Source organism: Quercus robur, chromosome 6 (genome assembly GCF_932294415.1).
Source record: "Quercus robur chromosome 6, dhQueRobu3.1, whole genome shotgun sequence".
Lineage (NCBI taxonomy): Eukaryota > Viridiplantae > Streptophyta > Magnoliopsida > Fagales > Fagaceae > Quercus > Quercus robur.
The window spans coordinates 22,259,199-22,276,643 of NC_065539.1; the positions used below are offsets into that span (position 1 = coordinate 22,259,199).

The 17,445-nt window shown below is 36.4% G+C and overlaps 1 protein-coding gene across 3 annotated transcripts in view; it reads right to left on the reverse strand.

Moving 5' to 3' along the window:
• Positions 1-4,389: 4,389 nt before the first annotated feature.
• LOC126733274 (uncharacterized) overlaps positions 4,390-17,445 on the reverse strand; it is a 35,970-nt gene continuing 22,914 nt past the window's right edge. For 2 of the 3 annotated variants that reach the window (XM_050436505.1, XM_050436507.1), the window contains 13 exons: positions 13,660-13,860; positions 12,991-13,548; positions 12,848-12,907; positions 12,399-12,733; positions 11,819-12,251; positions 9,748-10,215; positions 9,040-9,156; positions 8,840-8,961; positions 8,017-8,752; positions 7,567-7,821; positions 6,968-7,150; positions 5,998-6,339; positions 4,390-5,688 (listed from right to left, as the gene is read on the reverse strand). In XM_050436505.1, coding sequence (XP_050292462.1) covers positions 4,939-5,688; positions 5,998-6,339; positions 6,968-7,150; positions 7,567-7,821; positions 8,017-8,752; positions 8,840-8,961; positions 9,040-9,156; positions 9,748-10,215; positions 11,819-12,251; positions 12,399-12,733; positions 12,848-12,907; positions 12,991-13,548; positions 13,660-13,860 — 4,560 coding nt within the window. In that variant the 3' untranslated portion in view covers positions 4,390-4,938. Of the gene's footprint in view, positions 5,689-5,997; positions 6,340-6,967; positions 7,151-7,566; positions 7,822-7,921; positions 8,753-8,839; positions 8,962-9,039; positions 9,157-9,747; positions 10,216-11,818; positions 12,252-12,398; positions 12,734-12,847; positions 12,908-12,990; positions 13,549-13,659; positions 13,861-17,445 lie in introns of those variants that run through there. The other variant, XM_050436506.1, reaches the window with a different exon arrangement.

Sequence of the window (17,445 nt, forward strand, 5' to 3'; positions counted from 1 at the left end):
TCTTTCCAAAGTCTTTCATTATCTCCATTAAGGTCTCAGTTAGTTCATCATTGGATCTTGGCCTCTTCTTATTTAGATTCTTTAAGCTAACACCTTGATTGGGTATTTGTGTTTGGGAACCATAACCATTTCCATCGATCTCTTCTATACCAACATTTTTTTTTTTTTTTTTTTTGGTCTCAGCTTCATTTGTAGGAGCTTGGTTTTCTTGTCTTCTAGTTAACTCCTCTATTGCATCTGTAGCATGTTGAGCTCCATCCCCACTGGCCCTATCTTTGCCAAACACAAGTGCTAAGTCATCAAAATGAGGGAAGCGCTTATTCCGCAATCCCTTAGCATCTAGATGACCCTGATGGGAAACAAAATATATATATATATATATATATTTAGTATTAAAATAAAAATTGGTCTTTGAACATGAATGACAAAAAAATAAATAGATTACCTTGACCCAATCTTCAAAAATTTGCTTCTCAACCACAACCATTTTCTCATTATCATTCCAACCAAAACCATTGGCATTTGGACCAAGCATGTCAGCTATTGCTCGATATTGTCTTCTTAAAGTTTTGTATCTAGATTCTATATGTGGACTTGCCTTTATACCACATCCTAGCAGTTTCTTCTCCATCAATTCCTCTAATTTAGCTATAAATCTAGGCTTAAAACCATTGTCTGCTTTCCATTTAACATCGCCAGTAAGTTCCAATAAACACTCAACCAACTTATCATCTTCTTCAGCTATCCATTGAAATTTAGTTCCTTTCTTTCCTTCATTGACAGGTTCACTATTTGTATTTTCCATGTCTATGCAAAAGTTGAAAATAATTATCCAAATAAAAATGTAAGTATTGCATTTTTAAGAAAAAAATTATACAAGAAATTCAAGATAGTAATTAAGGTCAACAAACTTTGTAAAAGAACAAAAAACACGACAAAAAAAAAAATACCACCAACTGAAATTATATTATAAAACAAATTCATGGAATTTTTAAATAAATAACAAAAACCATATTTCAAATTGAACATAAATTGTAAATGAGAAAATTACAAATTACGTAACTATAATGTCAAATTGAGTAGCACCTAACTATATAATATAATGAAAAGATACCAAGTAAACATCATCTCCAATTCAATGTCTAGAGGCCCTCCATTGTTCATACATTTCTTCAGCCAACTTATCTCTCCAATCATTCCATGCATCAGATGTCTCCACATACCTTATATACTTACCATCCAACTCTTGAGCACCTGAGTTGTTAGACAAGGGAGAGTTCTCTTGAGGGTCAAGTGTCATCTCTCTTCTTATATAGTTGTGGAGTAGTGCACAAGTTGAAATGATCCAACATTGGGTCTTGATTGGATAAAACGATCTACTCCTAAGTATTGCCCATCTTCCTTTTAGTAGGCCAAAGGCTCTCTCAATGATATTCCTAGCAGAAAAGTGTTTCATATTAAAAAAAAACTCTTTAGGAGAAGTAAGTTGGTGACCTTGCCTCCAATCATTTAGGTGATATCTTTGTGCTCTATAAGGTGCAAGAAATCCCTCATTGTTGGTGTAACCAACATCACACAAGTAGTAGTTACCTGACACCATTTTTAAACTATAAGAATTTAAATAGATGTGTCCAAAATAAAGTAGTGATTAAAAGTATTTATTTACCTTGAGGGACTTTCAACCCATTTCTCCTAGAAATTGCATCTCTTAAAACTCTAGAATCTACAGCTAAACCCTCCCAACCAGGCAATCGAAAGATAAATTGCATATCATGTGAATACACTCCCAGCACATTGGTGGCTATTTCATTTTTCCTGGTTCGATATCTAGGCTTGTCTTCAATTGACACATTGACTGGAAGATAGGTTCCATCTAGTGCACCTAGACAATTCTATTATAGGACTTATTCATTAAATCAATAATAAGTAATACATAGAAACATTCTAATCTAAATAGTAATGTACCTTAAACCATTTCCATCTTTCATCAGTACAGTTCTCAAGTATAGGCTCCGGTTTCTTAAAAAGGATGCTATGAAGATAAAGGACAACATGCAATACAACATTGAAGTTTCTACTTATACTCTCACCCAACCGAGTTAATTGTCATGCTACAACTCTATTTTTTGCATGATGTGCAAGTACATGTAGAAAAGACACTACCATCTCATCCATTTCCATATTCTTAGATGGCCTCAAACCCCCATGTATGTGGAGCATGTCACAAAGTTTTCTAAATGCTCTCCTATCCATTCGTACATTGTTTATGGATGCTGTATCATCCATCCAAACCATTTGATTCACATTCACAACTCTCACATTTGCTCTCTCTTATATTTGGTCACCCCAACCTCCAATTCTTCCAACTCTCCTATTCCTAGAAAGAATCACTATTGCACACATGTGCACTAACGTCATCCATATTTGACATAGTAAATCTAATTGATGTAGCAATACAACTAAAATTTTCTTTTTATGATTCCTTGGTGGTTGAGCCATCACTGCAATCATACACAAGAAATAAAAACTTGACATTTAAGAAAATTACAAATTATTAAAACAACTACTACTAGACTAGCTTCCAGTGTGACATATAGCTATGTAACTAATATAATGGAAGAAAATTACTTGGGATACTTACTAATAAATTCTTATTAGTTAAAAAAATCTATTGTTTTTAATCTTAGATTAGCTATTGCCCGTAAATGACCAGTGCAAAAAGAGTAAAATGAGTTTCCTCCATTATATATTCTCACAATAATATCAAACCAATGAATCAAGGTTGGAAAACAATAGCATATACTGTGTTTAAGATTTGATGGAGGAAAACCATTAATCACCCTGTGTAACATATGAATCTAGAAACAAAACCATTAATCTAAATATTAAAAAATAAAATAAAATTAAAAATTAAATAAATTAATTAACAAAAAAAAAAAAAAAAAACCAGATGAAGCCACCAATCCAGATCTATATTTCTAGCAACTAAACAAAACCAAAATCTGAGATACGAATAGATACATTAACAAATTTCTATAAAAATAAATCCACTAATAATTTGTTGAGCAACATACACACAACAGTAAAAGTGAATACTTGGCAATAATGGAGAGTCCCCTTCAAACTTTTTTTTTTTTTTCCACACATGAAACCTAAATAAAAATTTGTTAAAGAATATATCAACAGTGTTGTCTATCCTATTTATGTTATTTTGGCTGGAAAAGATAAAGATAAGGGAAAAGATATTGATGATTTGTTTTATATTTTATCTTAATTGCTTAAATAATAAGGAAAAATGGTTAAAATTGTCAATTTATTAAAAATATAATTTCCTTTAAACTTGGAAATCTGGATTTCCACCTGTTTTAAAGGAAATCCACACTTCTACTGAGAGGGGTTTAAGGGGGGAATTTAGATTCCTCTGGCATCTGATTCCCTAGCATGATTTGCAACAAAACATGAGAATCTTTAAACATTCCTAAGAATCCTAAAACATTACCCTGTACCAAACGCCACATTAATTTAACCAAGAACCATGATGAGATTATCACACTCCAAGCCTCTAAGTCCATCCAAATGGTCATAAAGGACGCCTCTTGCATGATGTTACCGGATATATAGTAAAAAATGAGTGTTGCAATGGGTGGGGTAGATTGAATTAACTTTATTTATTTATCAATTAAAAAAAGGTATGACTTATAGATAAAGCTTCAAAGGATCAAATCTAAAGTATACGAACTTCTTCTCTCTTTTTTTTTTTTTCTTCTTTTTTTTAAGAGAATCAGATCGTTATTTAAGAATTAGATCTAAAGTATATAGGAACTTAATTTATGTATTATTGTGAATATCATTAATTAATCATGAGAATAAAAGACCTTGTATTAAACTGTTACTAAAAATATAAGAAGAATTTGGTTTTAAAAAAAAAAAAAAAAAAAAAAAGATTACGTGAGGCAGATACTTTCGTCAAAGATCTTGGGCTCAGCAATATTATTTTTGAAGGAATGGCTCCATGGGCCATGGCTGCGATGTGTAATAATCTCCCAACTGGGGTAATGTTAACCTTCACTTTGATCTGGACAGGCACAATGGTAATTCATGCACAAATAGACCAGAAACTCTTTATGCCAGTACACTAACGTTTATATTGGAAACCACTTGGGCAATAGTACCTGAAACCTGGAAACTCAGGCTTTCTTTGCTCATCATTAAACTCCATACTCGGACTCTCAACTCGAGAAGACTGTCACAAATGGTATAAAGCAGTAAAAGAAAAGGTTAATAAGAACAATTAAGCTATGGTTTCTATAAAATTGCTGTAATTTGGTGCAACCACTTGGCAATCAAACATGATAACCACTTGGTGCAACTACAGCTTTTAGACACAAATTTTGTTATATAGGTATATGATATTGATATGAATATATTGTACATTTCTTACAAAAATGAAACAAGCACTCATTTTCGAGGGGGATTTACAACTGGCCTCAAATTGTCGATCAAAAAATTAACTGGGAAAAAAAACAAAAAGTGCAGAGCTAAATCAAAATGATGTTACAAAGACTTTGCTAGCATGACTAATTGTCCTAACCTACATATATTCTCCAAACTTCTTTCTGCTTCTTGCTAGTCCAATGAAGCTGAAAAAGAATACAAAAATCGTTAAAAACTGTGTTGACTAATCTATAACTATCACAATTTTCATATAACCTGCTTAAATTTCTTTTTTTTTCTTTATCCTTTTTCCTTTCTTTTCTTTTCCCCCTTTCCTTCAACTTTTTGGATTCTCTTCCCCACACCACCATTCCCCAAATCACAAATCCTGCCACAAGCTCACCAAAAGAGATTGAGAGGATTTTAAATTGTCGCCATTTTGTTATCACCATCTCAAGATCAATATTATAATCTGCCAAAAAATCTTTGCCATTAACATTTACTTCACATCAGTGGGAGGTAAGCCCCACCGTGCCCTTTCCTAAGCACAAGTGGGCCGGCATTGTCAGGGACTTTGTCCAATGCCTTCATGCACGCATCATTCACATCGTTAAATCCAGTTGCCACATTAGCCATATGCAACCGCAACCTCAGATCCCTAGTTCTCCTCAACAAGCATCTAAATGATCTGACCAAATATTTAGCCCATTCTGCAGGCATCCCTCCTCCAGTTAGCCAAACAGAAAATTGGGACTGGTCCCCTCTGGCTGCAACCTCAGATCTGTAAAATCTTGCAAGCTCAGCAAGCATTGAAGGCTGAAGAGGAAGCACAGCCACAAATTCAGCTACAAACTCTTCCATTATCTCTGGTTTGAGCATCTGATTCCAAAGGACCAAAGCCCATTCACTTGGCTGGTTAAGACCATAGGCTTCAGCAACAATTAAGGCCTCTTGAAAACGGGACTGCTCAACTAGGGCGCGTCTGGCATTGGTTTCAGTTCGATTCAGCCACTGGAAATCTGGCATTCGAATTTGAAGGGACAAAAGGGAAGCCTGAGCACAAGCTTTTCGTGTTTTATTGCCAGCATCAATAGAAGAATGAACTTCAGCAGCTTCAATGTAATAGCGCATGGCATCTAACAGATCTTCATTCTGGTCCTTGTCATAACGCTGGAACCACTGGTCAGAACACTGCTTTGCTCTTGACTCTAAATGAGCAGCTGTTTCATGCTTCATGTCAAAATGGTTGTAGACCTGTGAAAAAGATGTGCACATTAATAAAAGAGATGACATATTACACAACAACTTGTTTCTTGGCTTATGCCAGACTCGAGTATTTATGGAAAGCATCACTGAACTTTGCTATAAGAAATTTGAGAAAAAGACACCCTTAATTTCACTTTTATTAACTGTTATTCAACCTGCACTAGCTAGAGGTTAAAAGTGTTACTACCTAATTATCTCCACAGTAAATTAATAAAATAAAACAAACAAACAAACAAAACTTAGACAAATGAAATTGTTCAAATAGAATATCAGGGAATCATGATTAAAAATACAAACCATTGCAAATGCATCAAGGTCATTCGGGTTAAACTGCTTCAATGATGTGAGAACAGCCATTCGAAATCCCCTGACAGCCTCAGCTGTGCTAGCGTTTGTGTCTGCAGCAGCTGAATACTTCTGAAGAAGAAGATCCAGTTGACCATTTTCTATAAGAATTCCCAGAATGAAATTCAGGGCATGGAAGTTTCCAACTCCAGTTATTAGGCGAGCCAAACATGAAAAATCACCCTCAGACACATAAGCTTCGACCCTGGTTGCAGCAAGGGCTACAAGAACATCAACTCCATCAAGACAAGCTGATGATTTGTAGAAGTGGTGAGACAGAATAAGAAGCTCAACCTGAAAACATAAATTCCCAAACGGCAAAGAAGTGTAAGCTTAAAGAGAGAGAGAGAAAGAGAGAGAGAGGGAGGGGGGATAGCTCCGTATTATGAGAAAAATATATATAAATAGTAAAATCCTTTTTTTTTTTTCCTGGTTTATAACTTATGTTTTCTTGTTGGTTCTAACACCTTTTAAGTTACACATGCACCCGTTGGTCATAAAACCAAAACTTTAACCTCCACTCTGTTCTTATAGGTGGAAAAGATGTGAGTTAAGAGTCCATTTTCTTGCTGGTTATTGCATTAGTGACCTTACAGAAAATAATGCAATATGAATAGTCAAAGTTATAGTGTTAATAATGGTGCCTGATGAAGAATCAATTAACAAAGCATGCTAACAAGACTGATTACAAATCTACTACATGAATCATTTTCCAGAATATAATGTTCGTATTCATGGTGATGCTCATAATAGCAGGAATAGCAATAATGTCGATGATGACAATAATAACTGATTGTAATAATTTTCTTGAATAACTTCTCATAATATCAAATATATCCAATTTTGTATGTTGTCATGCTAGATAGACCTCTATCATATTTGGCACAGTATGAACTATCAATGTGTCACTATCATAGAATACCTCACAAGCATGTGGTATCTCTTGGCCAGTAATCACCAACCGCATCAACGCATGGCCAATTTCTGGTTCGGAAGGACAGAGCTCTGCCCACTTCAGGAAGTCCGAAAATCTCCACAGTAGGGGAGCAGGCCCTTCCTCCTTTTGAGAATCCATATATCCCCCACGGTGTGCTGCCAATAGGCCCTGAAGTACATAAAAGTAATGCAATATCAGCACTACACATAAATTAATAGTTCCTCTCCTCTGGCCTCAAAAAATTAAGAGTAAGAATTTATTTTCTGACTACATCTCAGGGAAAGTAAGCTTGGACATAATTTCTTTAATATAAGGTTCAAATTCAAAATGGAAATTAAAAGATCCTAACTGATTTCTTTTATCCAACAACATGGAGCACATCCAGAAACATGCAGGTTTAAACATGATCAGTCCATCAAGAATAAAGGTCTAGCTTAGATCCAGCCCAGGCCATAAGGCATATTGTCACTCATTTGTCCACATAAAATTGTGACTTTCATCCACCACTAGTGCAATGACAAAATACTAATAAGAAATTGTGCAACATGCCAATAAAAATAAAATTTAGAGAAAAGAGTAAAAACCTTTAAAAATGATTCTGCAAGAATTTGAGCAATACTAGCAGCTGGCATAGAATGAGTTTGCACTAGGAGATTTGCCTCTTCAAATGATTCTTGTGCTTTAAGGGAAAGCAGCTGTAGTAATTCAATTGGCTGCTTATCAAAAGCCTCTGAAAATGAAAGGCCCAAGATGGTTGCAGCTTTAACAACTGCTATTATTCTCTTACATAGTCCACGTCCACTACCTTCGATGAAAATGGTTGCTAAACTCTCCAAAACCTATATTTGCATATTTAAAACTACATTAATATGAGGATTTTGCAAACTGAGAAACAGACAAAAAGGGAGCAAACAACCAGTACGTCATTAACAAGGCAACCTTGTTTACAAAATATGCACAATGAGACTCAAGGAAGCAGATGACACTACGAGAACAGGAGACTCGCACAGAGAGAGAGAGATTTGAACAATAACCTGCAGCGTGTCAACCTTAAGTTGGTCAGTTGGTAGATTACATGACTTAATAACAGAACGCATTTCCTCATCAAGCATTGATATTGATACTTCTCCACTAGGAGTTGAGACATCTGCAAGCTTTATGGCAGCATCCACTAAAACAAGTTCAGGAATTACTTGTGCAGGAGAAAGCTTATGTTGGAGTTGCTTGGCAGCAGATATTTGCCCAAACTCTAATAGAGAAAGGACAGCTCTTTCCAGCTCAGCAGGTCCAACACTGTCCTCCCACCTTGAAAATGACATTTCCATTTTAAAGTTGTCTTCTTGCAATGGCAAGTCATTGCCAAATTTAAGAGGCCCAAAGCCATCATCAGGATCAGTGCTTTTATCTACTGAGTCTGCTAGTGTCCGTCTTAGTGGCATATAGCCTTTGGCCCTACGTTTTGCCTTTGTACTGCCCCCTGCTGCAGTTGGAAAGCTTGCATCCAATACTTGGCTCTTGTGATTTGTCTGGTTATTCTCCCTTGCATCGTTTTTCTCTAAAATCCTATTCCTCGTTGAATTTATATGATTATCCATTTTAGTTATTATACTTGCAGTCCTATCAATAATACTGGAGCAATTTTTAATAACAGTCTCCCGAGTGGAACTGGTTAAATTGAAGTCTCCTTCACTCTTCACCTGAGCTTCTGATTCTACTGCTAAGAGCCAAACTTTAGTCTCAATTTCCCGCAGAAGATGCAACGGATATCCTCTGATAAATTTATCACATATGTCAGATTTAAAAAAAAAAAAAATTCAAGATCTGAAGTAGCAAGTAAATTTGGTATAAATAACTTACGGGTTAGACAGGGTTATCATCCCACTCAACCATTGTAGAGCAAGCAACAATAATTCATGAAGCTCCCTTGCAGGGAGATCTTTCTCCACAGCTTCTGCATGTTTAAGGAAAAATAATCCAGCCTACAAGCCACATGACAGCACTCATCAAATACACTAGTCACCAGAATAACCACTTTGGTTGAAGACTAATAAACCTACCTGTAAAGCAGGGAAGGAATATCTTATGAACATTGCCTGGCAGTGGCCCCATAAAGCAACTCTCTCCTCTGGGACATCCCAAAGAAACTCCTTCCATTCAGCTACCATAGATTCAGCCTAAAGTTGAAGATTGAAATCGTAGGTGATAATCAAATATGAACGCTATAATCAAATATAAAGGTGCACAAATATGAGAATGTTAACTATTTTCTAAAGAACCTTGTGCAAAATAACTTATTTTCATATTTCTATAGTTCTTATAACACACGAATAAGACGTAAGTAACATATTTTCCATTCCCACACTCTATGGCCACGTTGAAAGTTGAAACACAACATGCCTTACCTCATGATACAAATCATAAATAAGCTATATCGGAAGTCTAGGAACCTATCACATGTGTTATCAAGAGACTGGAAACACCTATCAGAAAAATCTCGTAAGCACCGTGCAAACATCATGCTATAAAATAGCTTAAGAGAGAATGGGAAAGCAGGACTCTTATAGAATAATAGGTATCAAATTTTAGTTTAGATGTACATTAAAAATTATCAAAGCCTTTCATCCCTGTCATACCAACTGCAAAAAAAATCATTAATACATAAACCTTTAAACTCCTAAATGAGAGATGCTTGCCCAAATCAGGGAAGTTAAATAATGCATGCAACATGCTTTACAACCCAAGTAGGCAGGGGCAAAATATAGTACCTGGGTCATGGTAACATGATGAACAGTAGATTTCCAAGATCCCCCACTGGCCTCCAACTGCTTGGCCCAGTTGCGTGCTTGCTCCCAATGCCCATTCTTTACTAATGCTGTTAAAAGTGAAGCATCATCTAGAGTCTCGTTCCCAAGATGTAGACCATCATCCTTGCGTAATGAAGGCTCTGCTAAATTAATTTTCCAGTAAAGTCGTCGATAGTGTGTTGCCGCAGAACCTCCATCACCAAAGTCAGTAGCAGAAAGAAGTTGTAGCAAGCATCTTTTCTCGTAAGGAGATGGAAAAGTTGAAAGCATAGCATCGGCAGCTTTTATAGCAGTGGAGCTAATCCATGAAGTCCCAATTTGCCCTTCTCTCCCTATATTTGCCTGTGCACAGGCAGGTTCTTCCTTAATTCGGGCAGAAAAAGAACCCAAATGTGCCGAAGCTTCCGAAAGGCGCATTTGTGAAAATGCCTGGGAGAGAGAAAAAAAGGATTAATTTCTATATGAAATAATCCCACTGAATTTATATTCAATATCAAATGAAACACAGTCAAAAAATATATAACTATATAACTTGAAGATGTCTTTTAGTTTAATTGCTTATGCAGCACCATGTGATGCACCCAATTGATATACTGGGTCAATCCGGGCTTTAGAAACAACTACAAGAAGCTTCAATTGTGGCTAGACTAATCTTTTTGGGTATAGTGCAGATGTAACTAGTGCTTTTTCTTGAATCATTACAAATGGTATCAGAGTGAACCTAGGCAACCTTGTGTGGTCTCGGAAACATTGCCCAACAATGTGGGCCCTAACGAGGAAGTCAAGGATATAAGTGGGGGATGGATATTGTGATGTCCCAAATTGATATTGAATTAGTTGAGTGTGTGTTGTGCGGGAGGATGCTGAGCCCCACATTATGCATATGCTAGGTTAATCTAGGCTTTATGAAAAACTCTAATGAGCTTCAATTGTGATTGGATTAGTCCTTTTAGGGTATTGCATAAATGTGACTAGCACTTTTTCTTGAATCGTTACTACCTAATGAGTTTTGAACCCAAAACTTCATCCTCCTCTAATTCTTATGGAAGAAATAGTGTTAGTTGAGCTTGAGTTCATTGACAATAACTTGAACTAGTAAATATAAAAAATAAAAAATAAATAAATAAGCTCAAATTGAGCTTTGTGACACATAGTAATATCATTTTAACAATAAATTAAATGGTTGGTCAATGTGGTCATTCCACAAAACTTATGACAAAATTGACTTTTATCTACCCCCATGCCACCCCCCAAAAAAAGCCATGTTCACACCAAAAACCATCACATTCCCTGTATTTCCCTCCAGAGTTATCCACAATTGAGCTAATGCACTAAGAAAGACAAGTTGAAGAAACTATTTTTCTTGTTTAGTTAATGTCTATGTATTACAAACTTAGTTAACTTTTCCTCCATAATAATTCACATGAAGGTCTATTTTTAGCCACCCATTGGACACTGATCTGATCAAGACTATATAGCACTGACTAGAATAGAAGCTTTTGTGTGCCTTTAAAAAGTTATGAGAAGTTGAAGACACACATGCCACCAGACAGAGATGCCTTAAGAAGGGAAAGGCACCTGAACTTTTATTTTCTGTAGCTGTTGGAAAGAAAAACAAGAACAGTAATTAGCACCATACTCTATCCTTTCTACATTGGCCATAAAAGAATTGCTTCATTTCCAAAATAAGCAAGTAATCCTTTGATCTTGAACCAACAACTCATCCTTTCTACAGGTCCTGGAGTATTTCGAAAGAAAGCAATAAGTTATAATTACACACGCATCCAGTTGATCTTGAATCAACAACCTCACCTTCTGGCTTCCTCTTACAAAGGGAAGAGGGGTCATTTGAGCTAGAATGCATTGGCAATAAGCCAAAGAAATATTAATAACATTTTGGGACTCAGTTTCTGCTGGGAAGATGATCAACATTGCATCTAACATATTCAAGACCCATAATAAAGTGAAAGTCCCCCAAACCAAAAGAATCAAGAGACAAATGGAAAAGCTGGGTTTAAGTTTTTTCACAAACCTGAAGAGCTCGGATGAAAGGTAACAGTGAACATGAAGGAAGGAACATTTCAAATGCCCTTAGCAATGGCAGGAACAAATGTTGTTCACATAGCACTGCAACCATCTTGGAAAGAGAAACAGGCCCTTCATCAAAATCACTTGAAACATTAAGATGTTCATCAAGTTCCACTTTTCTTTCCTCTTCAGCAATAATGCCTTGAGCAACAAATATTTTTGCACTTGTAGAAGTACTTGAAATATCAGATGTTGGAGCAGCTGCAGGATCAACTGATTTGGGGGCCATAAGCCGCCTACGTTTTGGGTTACACCGGTTGTAATGGAATGTAAGGGCTCTATCAGCTGCTGGTAGAGTATTAGTAGCTTCCACAGCTGCTCTAACATGATCTGCAATCTGGGAAGCAATATCATTCACCTTAATGGATGACGTTTCCCTGTAGAGAATGTAGTTGCAATGAGATATAAACATCAGAAGTATGCACATGCAAACTTTTCTTGGGTGCACGGCGTGGGGGGAATGAAATGTTGTCAGAACATATAATCATGGAAGAATTTATTAATATGGAGAAATTGACAGTAACCTTGCTGCAGTAATTTCCAGCCAAACTGTTAAACAAGACAATGGAGACACATCAGGAAAGCATGACGCAATCATGGCCAAAATCGACCAGGACAAGTCCTTTGCTTTCATCAAAAGGGCCTCTCCAGGTCCAGGATTTTTCTGCTTCTCACACTCAGCTAAAATTCTGAAGAGTTCAATTGGGATACATATGTTGTCATCTGAAAAGAAAGTTTCACTCCCTTTTTCCGTAGAATCTGAATATGATGAAGAGCTTGCTTTTTTCCTTGACTGCATGCCTTTTAGAACTGTTGATATATGAATTTTGAGACGTGGATCACCAAACTCCTTTGATGCCTGAAACACATATTTCGTAAAAGGATAAAAATGGCACTGTTTTGACTAGAAATTTAGTTTTCTTGAGGTTCTGAACGAAAATATCTGAAATAATATCAAAATGGAAGCACTTACTACTTGCAATACTGTGTCAAAAAGGTATCCTCCAACCTGAGCTTCAGCTAAAAACCCAACCTTACAGATGAAAATGGCAATGTAAGGTTCGAAGTTATAATCTACAGATATTATGAATCACAATAGAAGGGAGCGAGAGATACCCAATCGTTATCTCTTGCTAATACAGCAAGGTACTTCGTACTCAAGGGAAGCTGATGCATCTGACAAAAAACAGTAACTAAATTCCAATGCTGGCTTGCAGCTTTCTGTTGAGATCTTAACTCAGTTCCATTACCATTGCCACTTAATAGCCAAGACCCACATGTGTTTCCTTCCATCACTGGAAGACTAGCCTTTTCCAAATGTTGTAGGACAAGCATGAGAGCCCGTGAAGCTTGTTTACTAGTAACTGAATTTGGAGTTCCTTTTGGCTTAGTTTTGATAGCACTATCCTGGTGCAGATAGTCATCAGCCAAAGCTCGAGCAAGAGACTGTGTTATATCACTTTCACGAGATGTTGCATGAAATGCAGAAACCTTCGGTGAAAGTTGTCTAAAATTCTCATTGATTTCAGTGGACTTGTAAAAGGAAGATATCCGTCTCAAGGCAGCAATGTCTATACGAAGCATGCTGGCAGATGACCCACAAAGCTCAAGGAGAAAAGCACATGAAGCCACCAACACAGAATCCTCAAAATGCATAATAGCAAGGGGCACGACCTGAAAAGTAAAGTGGGGCAGGAGGTCAAGGCATGTTTCAAATAGATACAACAAAATTAATTCTCATTAATTTCAAGAATATATCTAAAAGAATAGAAAATTAACACCTACAGATGCAAGAAGAGACTCTTCACTTTGTGTTAAAGGTGCAAGAAGTGCTTGCACATCTGATTGAACATTACTTTGTCCATGTGCTGAACCACCACCTTGCTCTTTTGATTTAAAATTTTGAACCCTAGCAGCAAGAAGATGGTTAAAGGCTGCCAGTGCACGTCCGCGATGCAAGTGATGCTCCAATCCAAGTCCAGTTTCCTGAAGGCAATAAAACCTCTGTCATGAGAGATAGCTACAACAAAAACCAAAGAAGCGATTCCAGCAGCATACAGCTAGCTAGTGAGAAGCCTGAGAGTAACTGAGACACCATCTAGATAGGGTACTTTGCACTTTTGATTATTAGCTTTAGAGGTGTTTCAGCTATTGAAGTTTCACCTGCACAACAATGTTTTTTTTCCATTGCTGAAAAGGCTTCTACTTACACATTTCCTTCTTGTGAAGTTCGCAAAATCACTAATCAACCCTGCACTACAAGTAACTTCGAACAATCTAAGGGATTTAATTCTGCAACACCACCAACAGGAAGAAAAAAAAAAAAAAAAAATTACATTCCCACCCTTCTAGCTATAGGAAGGGTTTGCCAATGAGTTCGAGCTCAAATGCCACCTCCTTCCCTTCTAAGAGTAAGGTGGAGGGTGATCAAGGGTTCAAGACCTACTAAGTGTGTATGTAACTAACTAATTTAAAAACAAAAACAAAAAACTATAGAAAGGTATTACTTTTTAGTACTTTGTTCATATGAAGACTTAAATTTTCTACAATTGCCGCCAGCTTCCAAAACTCCCTATAACAGAGACCAGCACCATAACCACCTTAGAAGCATGGACACAGACACGACACTGGTGATATGACAATTACTTAATTAATATCTTTCAATATATTTTATTTATTTATAGGCATATTTTATGGTTAGATTAAAGTACAGTTTTGGCACTTAAAGTTTGGGATGGTAGTCATTTTGTCCCTCTACATTTCAGAATTTAAATTTTGGCCTTCATGTTTGATTTGTTTTCATATTGGCCCTTTGCATTTCAAAATTTTCATTTTCATGAAGGGCTAAAATGAAGGGTCAAAATGAAAATTCTAAAACGTAAAGAACCAAACAAAGAACTGAATCAAACATGACGGGCCGAAATGAAAATTTTGAAATGTAAAGGGCCAAAATGAAAACAGCCCAAACTTTAAGAGCCAAAAGTGTTAGTGTACTCTAGTCTTATATTTATTTTAAGTTTTCAAAATAGATATCTATCAAAATCTTTAAAAAAATATCTGAAACCAAAGGATGTTTTCTTAATTTTATTTATATATATATATATATATTCCTTCCAAAACTCCTAGGACATGTATGTAGGAGCATCCCTGGTGCATCTGACAGAAACATGTTTTGTCAGGGATTTTGGAGTGTCTAACTGTGTTATGCTTCATGGCCACAATGGTATCCCATGAACATACAGACTGTGACCATGTTGAACACCTTGTGCTTCATGGCCACTATGGTATCCCATGAACACACACAGCCTATGACCATATTGAATTGAGGTCACACATATGGAAAAGGGTTTGATAATGTGGCGTTATTTATGAGCAGGGTGTGGGTAATAGGAAAAAGTGACCATGGCTATGGAGTTTGGTAGAAATCGTTCTACCAAACTTCTCCCTGTATCCTAAAATAGCAAAGCCATCATCCACACCAACACCAAGAAACCCACAACTCACTCCAATAATTATTAACAATGCCAAGCCACATTCCATTTCAAACCAACAAGCATCATAGCCAAATTTCATGCCAACCCCACTAACCCTCTATCCCAATCACTGACACCAATTTTCTACATCAAATGAAAACTTGAATTCAACTTGAATTCTAATACTTCATATCAAAATCCCAATTCTAAAATACCAATAGAATGAATTTTGCAAATATTTGCAACCTTTTTGTAACCAAAATTATTTCCAGGATTTCAAAAAACATTAGAAAGCCAAAAACAAACAAACAAACAAAGAACCAAGAATTTTTCCCTTCCCCAGGAAACAAGCCAAATATTGGGAATAGGGGAAAAAAAGCTAATGCTAATCAAAAGCACCCTATCTAATTTACCCACTTATTTTCTATCTTTATTTCCTATACCTGCTAGTGTGGCTAACCAAATTGAGAGGCTCCAGCGGAATTTCTTATGGGGCAGTTTTGGAGATGATCCTAAAATTCATTTGGTTAAATGGGCTACTGTTTGTGCTTCTATTTCTTCGGGTGGCTTAGGGATAAGGAAGATAAGACTTTTCAATGAAGCTTTACATGGGAAGTGGCTTTGGAGATTTGGGATTGAGGAAGATGCCCTTTGGAGACAAGTGATAGAGATGAAATATGGATGTGTGTGGGGGGGCTAGTGTACCAGATCTGTGAATGGCCATTATGGTGTTGGTTTATGGAAAAATATCAGTTAGGGATGGCCTTCTTTCTCTTGCCATATTCTGTGTGATATTGGTGATTGGTCTAGAGTGAAGTTTTGGCAAGACCGGTGGTGTGGAGAGACATCTCTTGCTGTTAGATATCCAGACTTGTTCAGATTTTGCAGGAATAAGGATGCCAGTATGGCTGAGCTTATGATGTCCACCAATGGTGTCCTCTTTTGGGATGTGAGATTCTTTAGGGGTGTGCATGCTCAGGATCTAGAGGCTATGTCATACTTCATGGAAACCATATATGGTTCTCTTATAAAGGGGCTAGGTGAGGATAAAATGAGTTGGATTCCTAGCAAAGATAAGGGTTTCTTGGTTAGTGATTATTATAGAATTATAGTTGGCACCACTTTCTATGGTTTTCCTTGGAAAAGTATTTGGAAGCAGAAGATTCCCTCTAAAGTAGCTTTCTTTGTTTGGACTGCTACCTTAGGGAAATGCTTGACGATTGATAATTTACAAAAAAGGAAGGTGTGGATTTTGGATTGATGCTATATGTGTAAGAGAAATGGTGAATCAGTTGACCATCTATTCCTTCATTGTCCTTTTGCTATGGATCTATGGTCTATGGTTTTGGGTCTTTTTGGAGTAACTTGGGTTATGCCGCACACTGTTTTGGGGCTGTTACGGTGTTGGCAAGGTAGCTTTGGTCGTCATCGAAATGATTATATTTGGTCCATCATTCCTCATTGCTTATTGTGGTGTCTTTGGAGGGAGAGAAATAGTAGATGTTTTGAAGATATTGAGAGATCTATTCCGGACCTCAAGCTACTCTTTTTTAGAACTTTAAGGGATTGGTTGTTTGCTTTGCAAAATCAATCATTCCCTTCTTTTATTGATTTCCTAGACTCTTGCAATTTTTGTATTTGATTTCTTATCCCTTGTTCACTCTTGTGCACTAGGGTGTTCCTTTTTTTATCAATATATCTTATTACTTATCAAAAAAAAAAAAAGCTAATGCTAAAATATAGTATTTGCTTTTCACATGAAACCACTTTTCAAACCCACTCAAGATATTTTGACTATGGACATTATGGATTTTCTATTTCTAAGCCTTTTACTAAAAGGAAAAAAAAAAAAAAAAATTAAGAGTTCACGGCATCTTGTGAAAAAAATTATGCAATTGACTCTTGCGGGGGTTTTGGATGAGACAGTAAAATATTTTAACGAAAACAGGATGAGTGAAGGCAGTAAACACACGCAATTTTCCACTAATGTCCTTAAGTAGGTAAAATTGTAAAATGAAAACTTCTAATCCATCACATGCTCATTGCATGACATTTTTGTTACTGAAAAAGAATTATTAAAAAAGAAGGAAGAAGAAAG